General features: G+C 45.2%; 1 protein-coding gene across 1 annotated transcript in view; it reads right to left on the bottom strand.

The window, feature by feature from the left end:
- Window positions 1-8,356: 8,356 nt before the first annotated feature.
- C5H4orf50 (chromosome 5 C4orf50 homolog) overlaps window positions 8,357-15,878 on the bottom strand; it is a 118,631-nt gene continuing 111,109 nt past the window's right edge. The window contains exon 13 of the mRNA XM_045392104.3: window positions 8,357-8,549. Coding sequence (XP_045248039.2) covers window positions 8,487-8,549 — 63 coding nt within the window. The 3' untranslated portion in view covers window positions 8,357-8,486. The remainder of the gene's footprint in view (window positions 8,550-15,878) is intronic.

Genomic DNA, 15,878 nt, shown 5'->3' with positions numbered 1-15,878 from the left:
TCCTCATCTCAGATATAAGAAGAGATGTTCAGAGAAGTTAAACAAACTGGTTACATGGCTAGCAAGTGACAGAGATGCAGTTTAAATACAGGCTCATTTGATTTTTAAATGTCTGCTTTTTTCTGTGGCCTCCAAATCAGTACATATGGGAACTGTGGTGGGCAGAATAATGATGCTCAAAGATGCCCACACCTGAATCCCTAGAATTACTGCCCATGTTACTCCACATGGCACATGGGACTCGGTGGTTGTGCTTAAGAATCTTAAGATGTGGAGATGATCCTGGATCACCTGGTGGAGCCAGTGTCATCACAAGAGTCCTTTTAAGTGAGAGAGAGGCAGGAGAGTCAGAGTCTGAGAACAGGAGATCAGAGAACAGAAGCAGAGGTCAGAGTGAGAGAGATCTGAAGAAGATGGAAGGGACCACAAGCCAAAGAATGTGGGCACTTCTAGGAGCCAGAAAAGGCAAGGAAACAGTTTCTCCCTGGAGCCTCCAGAAGGAAGGCAGCCCTGCCAACGGTTGTAGCCCAGGGACTCTGACTTTCAGAACTATAAGATAATGAATGTGAGTTGTTCTAAGGCAATGAGTTCATGGTCATCTGTCAAAGCAGCAATCAGAAATTACTACAGATATATAATGGATTATAAAGGAAATCATTTAATTATTTGTGCAAAGTGGATTTGAGTATCAAGAAAAGCATTTATTCCCCACCAAAAATCAAGGGACTCCTAGCTCCATTGCCTTTTTATGTTACGTCAGGGTCGACAACATTTTGTAACAAACCATCAATAAATAAAACATTCAAAAGGGAAAAAAAAAACCCTTTAATTGTGAAAAAGCATACATTTTAATGTACAAAATTACACAAATTATACATTTAACTAACATAGAAAAATACATCTCAGTAACAAGAGAAAATGCCGGCCTATTTTACACAAATGGAGCGATCATTACAAATCCTGAAAACCCAAAGGGAGGGTTGAGCCCGACCCACAACTGGTCGGGAATCCAGTGAACATCTTCACGGACTGATTATTTCACTGCAGGCAGGCATCGGAGGACAGCTGCCCCAGGACCCGAGGCAGGTCCTGCTGAAGAGCTTCTGGAGGGGAGGCGTCGGGTGCTGTCGCTGGACCACTCCCATGTGAACCAAGGCAGCTCACTCTGGGGAGGGGCAGGACTTGGCCTGCCAAAATTCTCAGCCTTGAGTTTATTAATGAGGACGCATAGGAGACCTTGTAGATTCATGCAACCGCAAGGTGTAGAGTTATTGTGCATTTGGGATTCAGCAGGAAAGTACACAATTTCTAAACTGATGTCTGTGCTTCACAGCTTTCATGTGACTTCTGTCCAGGATTTAACCTGGAAGAACTAAGGAGACCACCAAGATGAACTTGCCAGCCTTGCTTATCACTCTGCCAATGACACCCACGCCTCTTCCCTGCCTTCCCGGCAAAAGCTGGTTGTGGAAACCTGAACTGCGAAGAGATCATCTTATTCCCCCAAGTCAGGTTGGTAGGATAGGCCCCAGCCTCCCACCAAAATGTGTTTGTGCAGAGCCCATTTTCAAAGGGGTCAGGGAAGGCTCCCAGCATCCACTGACATGCTGAATGCTTTAAGAAACGTGCTATTTCTTTAATCCTCACACCTTACCCACTATTTCCATGGAGGACTTTGAGGCTAACAGAGGTAGGTACCCTGTCCAAGCTTGCACAGTTAGTCGGTGGCAGAGCCGTCATGTGTCTGGCCCCATAACTCACTCTCCTACTTCTGTTAGGTGCAGACCTTGTCCTTGTCCACTAAAGAATTAATGGTTATAACGTCACTGCATAGACATTTATTTCCCCCATCACTTTCAATGTCCTATTGACAAATATTATATTACTGACTCAAAGGTGATATCAAGTTTTCCGCCATTTTTAACAATCCCATTCATTTGTCTCTCTCTTCCCTCGTTCTGTCATCACATAAAGGGATCATCAGCCCATGCTTGGACACAGCCTGCTGGTGTTTTCAGAGACCAAAAAAAAAAAAATGTGTTGGAAAAAACTCATTTTTGAGCTATCAATTCTTCTTTTAGTCTTTCCATGACTTAAGACATTACATTTACACTAAGGATGCAGAAGTCAGGCTTGTATAGGAGCTGTGCTTTCTGAAGCCAGAGTAGGATTTAGGGAAGTTCACACTGGAAAGAGAAAACCCAATCCTTCAATCCCAAGTCTACTGAATTCTTGAAAGCGGTTTTAGGTCCAAGGTACAAATTATCTGTTTTTAGAAATTCCCATAATACAGAGAAGAGGACTGAATACATTAACAAACCCCACGGATTTTTTCCTTCTACACCACCTTAAGGCACCAGATAATTTATTTCAAAGTCAAGTAGGAACACAGTTGGCCATTGGTGCACATGTCGAAGATAAATCTACTTTTGTTTGCTTACCCAACTGGTAGATATATCTATCATAGAATATATCTTTCTGGATATTCTGGAGTTTAGGATGCAAACAACTGCACCCAAGAGATTCATTTAGTGTGTCTATTGTACCACCCAATTATATTATCTGAACCTTCATGGAATTGTGCAGTGACCAGTTACCAAGAGCTCAGCTCCAGTCTCTGCCACAGTGGAGCTCAATGCAGTAACACATCATGCATTTCATTTCCATAAGAAACATCAGCTGTTTAAAAGGCCCTCTGAGGGTAGAGTTACAAAGCCAACTCATGGTCAAAAATACTCCAAAGATAAGAAGTTTCCTCCTGTCGACTCTGAGGGCACATTTCTTTCCTAGCCATGAGTATAAATAAATATGAGTCTAACACAGAAGAAACCACAGTAGTATTTTAGAACTTAATTAGCACAGGGAATGGGAGAATGGAAAGAGACTATGTGACTGTATTCCCATGGTTCTCCCCCAGCTGCCCATTAGAATCACTGGGGAGTTTTTCAAATAGATCTCTGCCCAGGGCCCCACTCAATACAACTTGATTTAAGTGGCCTGGAGAGAGGCCTGGGCATCAGATTTTTTAAAAGTTCTGCAGATGAGTCCAACATGCAACCAGGGTGAAGAATCACCACTACAGAATGCAGTCTTTACATCCTTCAAATGACCTGGAGGGGGTAAGTGGCAGGGCTGCAGCCCCTCTTACCCTGCCTGGACTCCCAGCCCAGAGCCCTTCCCAACATATGGCACTGTCTCAACAGAGAAAAAAAGATTGTGTCTAAAACATGTCAGAAATGTCTAGCACCCTATTCTCAGAAGTTGGCTGAGTTCTCAGAAGGTTTCACATTTCAAACCTAGAATTTCACCCTGGAATCAAAGGGGAGCTGTGAATCTCTTTAAAAAAGCTCACCAGCCTGAAGGTGAAAAGCCCCTCTCAAGTTTACAAAAGTTTACTCAATAAATTGCTGAGTAAAACAAATAGAAAGGACCTCATCTGTAAAAGGACTTGGGTTCCCTGTTCTCTGCAATGATGGGTACCTACGCTCATATAATCATCTCATTCCAAAGCAATTCAAAAACCTTTGATCAGTTTTGATGCTTGATTTCACACGGAGAAACTAGGTAAGGAAGGCTATGGAAGGGTGGATTGAAAGCTCAGTCATGTAAGTCTATCCAAAAAGTAGGTGAGTTTCCAAGATATCCTAGGATTCAGGGCTTCCCCAGGGTGAAATGCAGGCATGAATTCCACACAAAATGAAAGAATTCCTTAAACTAATATCTATTGCTAGATGATGCCATATAGATTGGAACCCAGTAGAAAATTAATTGCATCAGACCAAGACCTAAAATTCTGAATCAGAAGAGCCTGCCCCATGGCACAGCTGGAGAATACTGCATAATGACATCCGAAGCCAGGTTCACTCCCATCTGCAGTCAAGTGGTTTTGTCACTGGACCGCAGATGTCAGGTAACCTCTCTGGGAATCAGTTTCCTTGCCTGTAAAATGGGGAGGAGAAGGATGCTTACACTAGATGAAATCTGAGGCTGTCTCCAGCTCCAACAGTGGATGTTTCTGGATCTGCCACCTTAATCACTGTCCCACTGGCTTGCCTGGGAAGGGTAATGGCAGGGCCACTCTGAGCACACAGCCCACATTGGTCTGCAGAGCAATCAAACCACACTACCTCAGCGTGTCCCCGCTGCCGCCACACCTCCAACATACCTATTTTAAGAACAGTGCCTAGCAGTTCACGGGGAAACGTTGCCATGCCAACTTGCTGGCTGTTGCTAATCATAATCTATGAATGTGCGGTACCACCATCTGACAAGTATTTCTTCTCTTCCCTAGCCTGTGGACTTTCTTCCGAATTGTCATATGACAGATCACCTTGTTCACAATGGCACACAGTAGGTGTATAATAAATGTGCATTAAATTAATGACATGAGTAGAGTATATGCATAAGACGTAAGTCTGCAAAATGCCTTCCCAACCAGTTTTTCCATTACTGCGCACAGTAGGTGCCGAGATGGGTCTCTTATTACCTCCATTTGCCCAGCAAGTAAACTGAGGAGGGCAGGCCACTTTCCCTAGTCTCAGAACTAATAAGTTGCAGAACCCAGATTGCAGCCTAACTATGCTGGTCTCAAACCCTAACCTCTTTCTCCTACATCAGGTGGTCTCTGTCATCTCTCTAGATCAAAGTCAAATAACACCAATTCTGTATATACATGTAGATCTTACAAAGAGCTTTCCATCCATATTCCCATTTCATTCAAAGCCTAAAGGTAAACTAAGAGGCAAGGCTCTCTGGGGCCCACACCTGGCCCACAGGGTGTCCTGTGTGCAGTGGAATGGAGTGTTCACCCCAGGAGTGCTTCACTGGCCTTGCCCAGGGACCCTGGAAAGGACTGAGGGGGTAACAGAAGCAGCACAGGCGGGCAGAATCACCATGCTGTCTAAAGGTCTGGGGCCCAAGACAGGTATGTTCTCTGGTACTGGCAGAGAAGTGGGTGGGGTCCAGATATGCAGGAATCACACAGACAGCAACAGATGAGCCTTCCAGGTAAAGCCAGGGCCCTTAGAAAGGCAGCTCAGAAGAGGCACTTAATGAGTACTCATGGAGCGACTGACCAGACTTACGCAGAAGTCCACCCACCAGGGTAGCAATTTGGTCTACTCTGTTCTCTCCTAGAACCCCAGGGCCTACTGTGGTGCCTGGCGCTTAGTGGTGCTCAATCAATGCTTGTTCCTTGAATGAGTGAATGAAACCTGATGACTGACAAGCCTCAGTGGGATGCTGGAAACCACACTTTTCCTTGTTTCGTTTTTTGAAGATATTTGGAAAACATGCCATCTTTTTAACCTAGAAAACAGATTTCTGCTGGGGAAGGCAAGGAAAGGAATTAGATGTTATTAAATGTCTGTTATGTGCAAAGTGCCTTCCATTTCTCATTTCTCCCTGTGCTGTCAAGGACAGTGATATTTTCCCCACTAAACAATGGAAGAGTTTGCAGTTCAGAGAGATGGGCTCACCTGCCCAGTGCCCTCAGTGGCTAATGCATCAAGCCTAGGTTTTGAAATCAGGCCAATAGACTCTGAAGCTGGTCATTCCTATGATGTTACACCTCTTGCCGGGTTGTGTTCTGCAGGAAGAGGATTTGGAACCCTTGGACGTGACCTTACTTGTTAAAAAGTAGCATTTATGAAGCATCTGCTGGGTGCCAAGCCCTCGCCAGATGCCTTTCCTTCCCTGCCTCAGTTAATCCTTGGAATAGCCCAGTGGGGAAAGGTATGGCCCCCTTTCCTGTCTTGCAGATGAGAAAACAGAACCCCAGGCGCTAGGTTGCCTGACATGGCCTGTGCTTTTAGTAACACCCCTTCCCATCCCAACTGCCAATGCACATCATCTCCTTCTGTCTTCACAATACTTCATGAGGCTGCAAGAGAAGGTGCCATTTCTCCCATTTTCCTCCAAAGAGGAAACTTAGGTTCAGAAAGTTTCAGGGCTTTGTCCCAGGGACCTGGGACAAGCAGGTGGCAGAGTTGGAAGTAGAATCAAGGCTTTGCAATGCCCAGTTGCAGGCCCTTCCTGCGTTTCGGCAGTTGTATCACTTCCTGGACAGTGAGACCTCAGGCCGCAGCCACCCGTCCTCCCTGGGCCTCTGCATTTTCACCCATAACGGGAGGGTGCTGGGCAGACGAGGTGTCACCAAGCCACAGCCTGTGGAAACCAGACAGGCTTTGCAGTGAGTGGAGGGGAAAGGAGCGGGGGCCCTGCAGTCCACTGGGTGGGGTGCCTGTCAGCGGGGGAGGGAGCGAGCTGGCTTCATTCACCTTTGACTGTGGCCAGGAAGATCGAGGCCCAGTGCTGTCAGATCCACTGATTTTCCACGAGAAGCCAGAAATCGAGATTCGTATATGAAATCTCTTGGTTTTTCAATGTCACTTGCTAACTCCAATGTTAAAAAATGCAACATAGGTTTTTGTACACCTGTGTTCATAGGAGCAATATTCACAATAGCCAAAAAGGTGGAAGCCACCCAAAGGTCCCTCAATACGTGACTGAAAAACAAAATGTGGTCCATCCACACATCGGAACATTATTCAGCCTTAAAAAGGAAGGAAACTCTGACACATGCTGCCACATGAACCTCGAAAACATTGTGCTAAGTGAACTCAGTCATGAAAGGACAAAGACCGTATGATTCCACTCACACGAGGTCCTAGAGTGGTCAAATTATAGAGACAGAAAGTAGAAGGGTGGGTGCCAGCAGTTGTGGGACAGGGAAATGGGGAGTGAGTCTTTCATGAATATGGTGTTTCTAATTTTGCAAGATGAGAAGGTTCTGGAGATGGATGATGGTGATGGTTGCGCCACAGTGTGAATACACTCCGTGCCACTGAACTGGATACTTAAAAATGATTAAGAAGATACGTTTTAGAGTTTTAGAGAAACGTACCTTCTGAACCATTTTTAAGTATCCAGCTCAGTGGCACGGGGTACATTCACAATTAGAAAAAAATAAAATATAAATAAGCCAACCATGACACATTTGTGGGCCAAATCTGGCGCAAGGGCTGCCAGTACCTGCTGTGGACTGGAAACTCTCTAAGGTCTGTAATGTGATGTGGGGCCTGCCTGTTGCTCACCCAGCACTGACCACGGCCCCAGGTTCTGCGGAGACCTGGGACACCCATGGCCAACTCCATCCACCAGGCCTGACTTCCGGGCACCGCCCACTGTCTCACAGCAGCCAGGGCAGGAAAACATGCGGTTCACTGACGTTTCCCCACTCAACAGCTGGATTTTCACTGCATCTTCCTGGGCGATGCTGAGATTTCACAGGTCCCTGTCAGGCCCCTGGCTGCCAGTGTAAGCAGGTCTCACAGCCCTGCAGTTTACAGGGAAATGGTATCAGAGGAAGCAGACTCCCTGGGTCCAGGCACAGCAACTGGGCCGCGATGCTTTGTAACTGCAGAGCGAAAGGAGTTGAAGTGAGGCTGCGTGCCTGGGCACTCTGGGGTGCCGTGGTCAGTTGGGCGCAACTCATGGACACAAGCTGAGAGAAGAAGAGCTCTTCGCTTACTCTGGAAGCAAGAAGGCTGAGTGTGGAAGCTTCTGGTCTGGCCAGAGCCTGCCCCTCAGCAGGAACTTAGCAACTGGAATACTGTGCCACACCCATTTTACAGATAAGGAGCTGGGGTGGATAGAGGCCAAGGGACAGCCTTAAAGTCGCCAGCAATTTGGAGGCAGAGTCGGTCTCTGGGTTTCCGGACAGAGTCCTTTCTGCCTAGACTAGGGGGCTTGGCTCCTTGGTTGCTTGTCTACCAGTCTTCTTTGCAAATCTGATTAAATCCATGCTCCTTCTCCCTAGGAAAGAGTTCACATGCATACAACTTTTTGTGCAGGTTGGGAACTCCATCCTAGCCCAAGCTTCTTCAGGAGCTCTATAATATCAAGATAACTACTACAATGATTTTTTTAAAACCGTCATCCTATCATCCCCTCATCACCCATCTTGGATGAAAGCTATGCAGAATGGTAAATCAATGAGTGCTTGATTGATTGATTTAGAGTGTGCTCCAGGACAACCGTCAGTGAAGTACCTAAGATGAAGGAACTCCTTTTTACCAACACAACAAGGACCCTGACATGTGAGAAGAATCTTACAGTGTTCAGGCACTTTTCCAGCCATTAGCTCATTTGGCTATCAGGGCAAAACTGTCAAGTAGGCATATGACCCTCAAACGGATGAAGAAGAGGATGTTGGAAGAAGGTAAGTTATCTGTGCACAGCGACCCAGCGTAGGAGCAGCAGAGCCGACAGGTCCTTGGGACTCCAGACCCGGCTTCCTGCCACTCACCCATGGCAATAAATATGGGCTTCTTACAGTCAACAGCCATCTCTTGGGTCCTCAGGTTGATACCATACAGAGTAGAAATATTCCCTGTTAGTGACCTGAGACAGGAAGATGGTTGCTTGGCTTATAATTTGGCTCACTGGAAAGGATCATAAATCATAGGCCACCTCTGCCGTGTCGGTCAGTTGAGAAGGATGTAAGTATTTTCCAGCTTGCTGTGTTTGCCCCTGTGCTGTCTTCCTTCCTGCAATGACAAAATCAGGGAAACCGGTTCTTAAAGGGAACATAGCAACCAGTGCGGCTTCCACATGAAGCCATCCACACACACACACGCCTTTACATCACTGGGAGACCCACTTTAAACTCCGTATGTGGTGGACCTTATATCATGGAGTATCTATCATGCAATTATCAGCTGCTCTCCGGAAAAGAATCTTAGCTTGGAATTATTAGATAATGCTCTCTTTATTTGGGGGGGTTCACACCCTTGAAATGATATAGAAATTTTATGTAACTAAGCATTCATGAACATTGTGTAGAGAGGGTTTCTAGCTTTCAGAAGCCTCTCAAAGGGGCCAATGGCGAAAAGAAGGTTGAGAACAACTGAAGGAGAAAGAGACAAACTGGGGTGCTCTGACATGTCTTCATTTGGGCACCTGCTGTGTAGTAGTCTCTGTGCTAAGCAGGGGGATGCCCTGCTTGCCCTCCTCAGGTTACAGAGGGTGACATAGGAATCACAAAACAAGTGCAGGTAGCAGGTGCTGCTGTAGAGGAGGAGGGGTAACACTGGAGGTAGGGACAGCAGAAGTCAGTGTCAGGTGTCAGGGGAGGAGCCTGCAGCCTGTGCAAAAGCCCTGGAGAGAGAGGGAGGGAGCAGGAGGAGCCGGTGTGACGAAAACAGAGAAGCAAAGAGTGATGTGGCAGGAGATGAACCTGTGACAGTTGGCAGCATGGCAGATGCTGGCATGGAGAGAAGTGGGGGGCGGGGACTCCAGACATGGTAAGGACTCAAAAATGATTTTGCAAGGATGACAGGAAGGAAGAACATGAAGGAGGGTGAAAGAAAGACTGTCTGGAGAAGGTGACATTTGAGCAGTCTTGGATACAAACAGGAGTTTTCTGGGCAGCGGAAACAGTTTGGGCAGAAGCCAAGAAGTATGGGAGAATACAGGCTGGGAGGGGCTCAGCACAGCGTGAGTAGTGGAGAGTGGGTCTAAAGAGCTCAGTTTGCCAAGAAGAGCCTTCATGGATGTGCCAGATTAATAAACATATCTGAGCAATGTGACAGTGTGCAGAGAGGGACCCTAGGAAAAATGAAACCCTGTCTGTGCACAGCATCCCTTTGCAGTTCCACAGTTGCCCCATGACTGATTTCACCAAGCCAGGCTTTGCTGCAATGCTAAGGGTCTCAGAGCTGGGCAGAGATGGCTCACACAGCTCGTGGTCTCATCCATCCCAAGGGTGTTAGCAAGGAAGCCAACCTGCTCAGGGCATTATTCGTGTAGGTGTCTTTAGTCTGCTTTTCAAAATGTATTTTTATCTATCTGCAGGTACACAGCTTCAAATCCTTTTTGGGGAAGGAATAAGCAAGATAAAAATAAACCAAATTTAAATCCTCGAAGCTTATAAGTCTATTAGTATCCAAACTTATATAAATCAGAATCACTTGGAGAACTTTATAAGAATTCTGATTCTTAGGCTCAATCTCAGATTTATGAATTCAGTGTTCATGAGGCAGGTCTCGGAAATCTGTGTTTCCAATGAGTTCCGTGCTCCTGCATTAAGCTGGGGGAACTCTTACGTGTTAAGCTCAGAAGCACCTGGCATCTGGGTACTGCTGCAGTCAGTGATGCTCCACTAGGGGGACAAAGCAACAAGTTAAGCTTGAAGTAAATGTCACTAGAAGCAGGTGAGTGATATCAAACACAAGAAGGCAATATTCTTTCCCTACATTATGCATGATAACATATAGATGCTGCATTCACCATTAAGTTAATGGAACAACATTTAAGAAGTAATAAGTACCACAGGGTCACTTCCAAAACCCATGTGGGACACTACAAGATGATAATTTCTGATAAAGTTTCATCTAAAAAAATCACAGGAATTATAGATATCCAACATCTGAGAGACAATCATCAGATACAACAAATAGGATAGATCACTTTTGGCGGAGGGAGGGAGGGTCATGCAATAGGAATTCTAAAGGAAGCCTTTTTAAATATTAATGATCACAATATTTGCATATATGTTCTATAAATGGAAAACAGAATAACTGATGGACGATCTCTACAGGCAAGCTAAACAGTAGACTAGACACAAATGAAGGCAGATTTAGTAAATTGAAAGGCAGATCTGAGGAAATCATCCAGAATTCAGCCCAGAGAGATAAAGAGGCGTATGAGGGCTGAGGGCTGAGGGCAGAGGTGCTCTAGATTGAGTTGTTAGTAAAGGTCTTTCTGAGAAGGTGACATTTGAGTTGAGACCCAAATGACAAAGAAGATCCAGCCGTGGAAAGCAATAGGGCCAGGGATCTTGGGCATAAAAGACAAAAGTGCAAAGGCCCTAAGGTGGGGTCAAGCTGGGCAGAACAGGTTGGCCTGTTCAAAGAACAGAAAGCAGAACCCTGAGGCTCCACTCTACGAGAAGGTGCCACGAGGAAGAGGAGAGTGTGCTGCGTGGAGTCAATGAGTAGAATCAGCCCAGAAAGCTGGCTAACAGGAGACATATTTCAGTTGAAGGTAAAGAAGGACTTTTTAACAACAAAAGCTGAGCAATCACTGATTCATTCATTCATTCATTCATTCACTCACTCATTTGCTTGTTTATTCATTCACTCATCTATTTGCTCATTTTCAAGTACCTACTATATGCCAGGCACTGTGTTCAAGGCTATGGAGAATGTTGAGATGAATAAAACCCAGACACATGTGTCCTCAAGGGCCTCATATCTGAGTGAGTAAAACAGACAAGCAAGCAAGTATAATGCCAGAACAGAAGGAAATGCTAGGTTAACAGAAGTAACAGTGTGCTAAAGAGAGTCAGATGAAGGATCCACTTGAGAGAGCTGACTGAGACTTTATGACAGGGTACCTGCAGGAAGCTCATTGCACTGCACTGCACCTGTGGGGATATCAGAGAGGACCCCTGACTTTAACCAGTGGGCTCTGTGATGTGACGATTCTATAAAACCATAGCAGGCATTCACACGCCCTGGGGAGTTGGGAGCGACTAGGCTATAGCCTCCCTTCAGAGTCCAGTGGAGGAAGCAAATGTGTGAAGCAGACAATGGCAGAGACTCCAGGCAGGGAGACGACCATGTGATGGGAGGGGGAAAGCCCTGGGGTATCAGAAAATGAGGGCAAAAATGGGGACACCAGTCCATGACCTACTTAGTTCCAGACCTTTGTGAAGACAAAAGCTCCTCAATGAGAGATCACCATCCGATAGGAGAGACCAATACATATGCAACTGCCCTTGACACCATTCACCTAACCCCCAAGGTCATGCAGCCTTCAATGAGGATGCATAGAGGATGTGGGAATATCATATTTGGGGACCATTTTGTCACTGCCCTTTCTCTCACTGTGATCTGTAAACCAAAGAAGAACCAGCCTGACCTACTTCACAGATTTAAAATGCCTGGAAAGTATAGAATGGGGATTACCTGCTCTGTCACTCACTCCCCTGAATGGCCATTCTCCCAGCCCAGCCCATGACTGCTTCTTAGCTGGACCACAGGGAGTTTCCTAACCAGGCTCCCTGCTTCAGGCTGTCCCCACACAATCCACTCTACACAGCAGTCAGAATACCTGGGAAGCTGATGACATCATCCCATTGCTTCAAACTACTACATGTCTTTCTCTGTTTTTAGGACGCAGCCAAACTTAGCAAGACTTACAGAATATCCTGTCATGTCTAGCCCTGCCTCCGTCTTCGAGTTCGTCTCTTGAAATTCAAACCCTTCAACGTCATGCAGGGGCCACATGACCTCCTTGTAGGCTGAGCACACTGGCCTTGACCACCAAAAGCAGGGTTAGGTGCCCAGAGGGAAATAAATCATCTAGCTGCTGACTGCAACCAGATCTTTTGCCCATTTTAAAATCAAGATTGTTTGCTTTTCTGTTGTTAAATTGTTTGAGTTCCTCTTACATTCTATATATTAATGTCTTGTTGGATGTATAGTTTGCAAATATTTTCTGTCATTCTATAGATTGTCACTCTACTCTGTTGGTTGTTTCCTTTGCTGTGCAGAAACTTTTTAGTTTGATATAATCACAATTGCATATTTTTGCTTTTGTTGCTTACACTTTTAAAGCCTTATCTATAAAATCTTTGCTCAGACCAATGTCCTGAAGCATTTCTCCTATATTTTCTTCCAGTAGTTTCACCGTTTTGGTCTTACATTTAAGTCTTTAATCCATTGTTGATTTTTGTAAGTGGTGAGAGATAGGGGTCTAGTTTCAATCTTCTGCATGTGAATATCCAGTTTCCCTATCACCATTTATTGAAGAGATTGTTCTTTTCCCAGTGTATTTTCTTGGCACCTCTGTTGAAAATCAGTTGGCTGTAGATATGTCGATTTGTCTCTGTGTTCTCTATTCTGTTCCATTGATCTATATGTCTGTTTTTGTACCAGTACATACTGTTTTGGTTACTATGGTTTTGTAGTATATTTTGAAGTCAGGGAGTGTAGAGCCCCCAGCGTTTTGTTTCTCCTCAGGATTGTGTTAGCTATTTGAGGTCTTTTGTGGTTCCATGTGAATTCTAGAATTTTTTTTCTATTTCTGTAAAGAATGGCATTGGTATTTTGATAGGGACTGCATTGAATCTGTAGATCGCTTTGGGTAGTATCATAATTTTAGCAATATTAATGGACCTGGGATTTTAAACAAAATCTGTCAGACTTCAGGACCCATGCTCTTGAGCAAGACACAGAGAAACATACATAAAACAACCCCAAGAGAAACTGTTCATGAGAAAATGTGAACAGAGCAGGTGCTGAGCAAGGACAGGTTAAACCCAGTTCAACTTAATGTGATTTTTACTGAACGCAACCTGGTTCCAACATATTTCCTCAGGGGATAGTTAGCATTTCTCACAGGGAATGAAATATAAAATTTAAGCCTTTCAAAAAGCTTCAAAATTTAAGAATCTCGTCAATCTGTTCCATCTGGTCACTAATTTTTATATTTTAAGTAATGTTTGTGTTTATGATCCACACTATGCTATAAACAGAATTGGTGTGAATTGTGGTGTTTTTAATTAACACACTAGTTATTCCTAAGGAATTATCTAGAGCGTGTCCTTGTATAATCAGTTGAGGGAAGAGATTTTCAGAGAGAAAATGACCCCACAATAATCACCCAGCTCGATCATGGCTGAGCTTAGAGTGGCCTCCCCAGTTCCTCAACCAATAACCTCTCTACCTCACCCCCTGCCAGCATTCTTCAAGAATCTTCTATGTGTGTAGCCCTGGGCAAGAAGCTTTTTTGGTGTTTGAGGGGAAATAAGGTAAAGTCTCTGCCCTCAGGTGCTCTCTTTTTTTTTTTTTTTTTTTTTTTTTGTCATTGGGGTGGGGGGGATGCCTCTCTATTGATTTTGAAAGTAGCACCATGTCCCTGTTTGTCTAACAGATATTTCATCAGAGCCAATGGGCTTCTTCCTTTTCTATGCCTTCTGAACTTGTGGGGTTTTCTGGTCCTTCTCAAACCCAGAACCCCCACATCAAGCATCTGTGGTGGATGGTTGCCCAAACATGGATGTGTCCTCTGATGGGGAGCCCACCAGCTGTGCCAGGGAAGCCTGTTTCATGGACAACTCTAACTATTGGGGAATTCATTCATGAATGAAGTTAAAACGAGACTTGCCAGAATGTGTGTGAAGCCAGGGAGGGAATGCCTCACATGCCACTTAAAACCCCAGCAAGGGATCCCTTTACAGAGAAGGGTCTATTCAGATAGGTGAGCCTCGTTCCCTGGCTGCCTACAGGTCCCTCAGAATGAGAAAACATGCAGAAAGGCCCAGCTTGGCCTGCTTCACTGCTCAAGGTGGCAGGATCCATTTTGCCTGCCCCAGGTGAAAAGACAAAGAGGAAACTTGTTGCCCTCAGGTCCTGGTGGGGAACAGAAATGGAGAACCACAGTGGTGAGCTAGCAAATGTTTAACAACTGGCTCTCAAAACAAAAACAAAAACAAAAACAAAAAACAAACAAAATGCTGAGTGCGGTGACTCACACCTATAATCCCAACACTTTGGGTGGCTGAGGCGGGTGGATCACAAGGTCAAGAGATCGAGACCATTCTGGTCAACATGGTGAAACCCGATCTCTACTAAAAACAGGAAAATTAGCTGGGGAGGTGGTGTGTGCCTGTAGTCCCAGCTGCTCGGGAGGCTGAGGTAGGAAAATCGCTTGAACCTGGGAAGCTGAGGTTGCAGTGAGCTGAGATCACGCCACTGCACTCCAGCCTGACAACGGAGTGAGACTCCATCTCTCTCTCTCTCACACACACACGTGCACACACACACACACACACACAGAGAGAGACCTGATTTTTGGCATTTTTAAATTTCTGTGGTATAAACACTCCCACTATGGCTGATTTTAAGCCACTGATATGTTGGTAAGAGATGGATGCAGTTGGCTCTCAAAAGCCAGGAAGAGCCAGCTCCAGTCCAGCACTCCACTGTGTGTGTGTATGTGTGTGTGTGTATGGGGGTGTGTGTGTGTGTGTGTGTATTTGGGGAAGACATACATGTAAAAATGAATGAATGAATGGATGCAGGAATGAATGAGAGCAGGATACCAATTTTGCAAATGTAATAGGAAATAACTGGAATGAGCAAAACATTTTTATAACTGCAGTAGATAGGCCTTTATGAGGAAAATGAGCTGGGATCAGTGTACAAAGCATTTTCAGCAGTGTTTCCACCAAATTACTTTCCAGGAAATATATCTGCCCTTATAAAAGAGGTATGATGGTAAAAGAGTGCACCAGTGTTCTAAAATGCACCCAGGATTTTGTTTTAATCAGGTATGGTAATGTGACAGACTTAGAGACAACTGTGTTTGAAAGAAGAGTTTATTACTCACAGTTCCCTAGAGGAAGGGGCATGCCACGTCATGCAGGGCCACAGAGGGAAGCAGGAGGCGAAGGAGTGCGGAGAGAGCCTGGCCCAGAGCCTTTATTGTGGGTTCTGCGGGAAGAAATGAGTGAGGCAGGGGAGGCAAGACTGAGCATGCCAAGGACTGGAGAGTTTTAAAATTGTTGCATGCTCTGGGTTATATTTTTGCATGTTCTCTGGTTGTTTGATACCTGGGATGACATGGGGCAGGGGAAATGTTGGCTTGGTGTGTTAGATAAAGGAGGAGGCTGGAAACCTGCCAGGCTCTGGATTGTCTGACTTGCATATGAAAGGCATGCTCACAGGGGAGTCATTTCCATCACTAGAAATTAGCCAGCCGTGGCAGGGGTCATATCTCTCTGGCCAACAAGGCACCAAGATGGCAAAACATCACAAACTATAGAAAATAAAACTTTATTCGTATAACCAGCTTCGGAACCGACTACC

Source organism: Macaca fascicularis, chromosome 5 (genome assembly GCF_037993035.2).
Source record: "Macaca fascicularis isolate 582-1 chromosome 5, T2T-MFA8v1.1".
In the NCBI taxonomy this organism is placed as follows: domain Eukaryota; kingdom Metazoa; phylum Chordata; class Mammalia; order Primates; family Cercopithecidae; genus Macaca; species Macaca fascicularis.
This window is presented reverse-complemented; position numbering and strand designations above follow the sequence as displayed.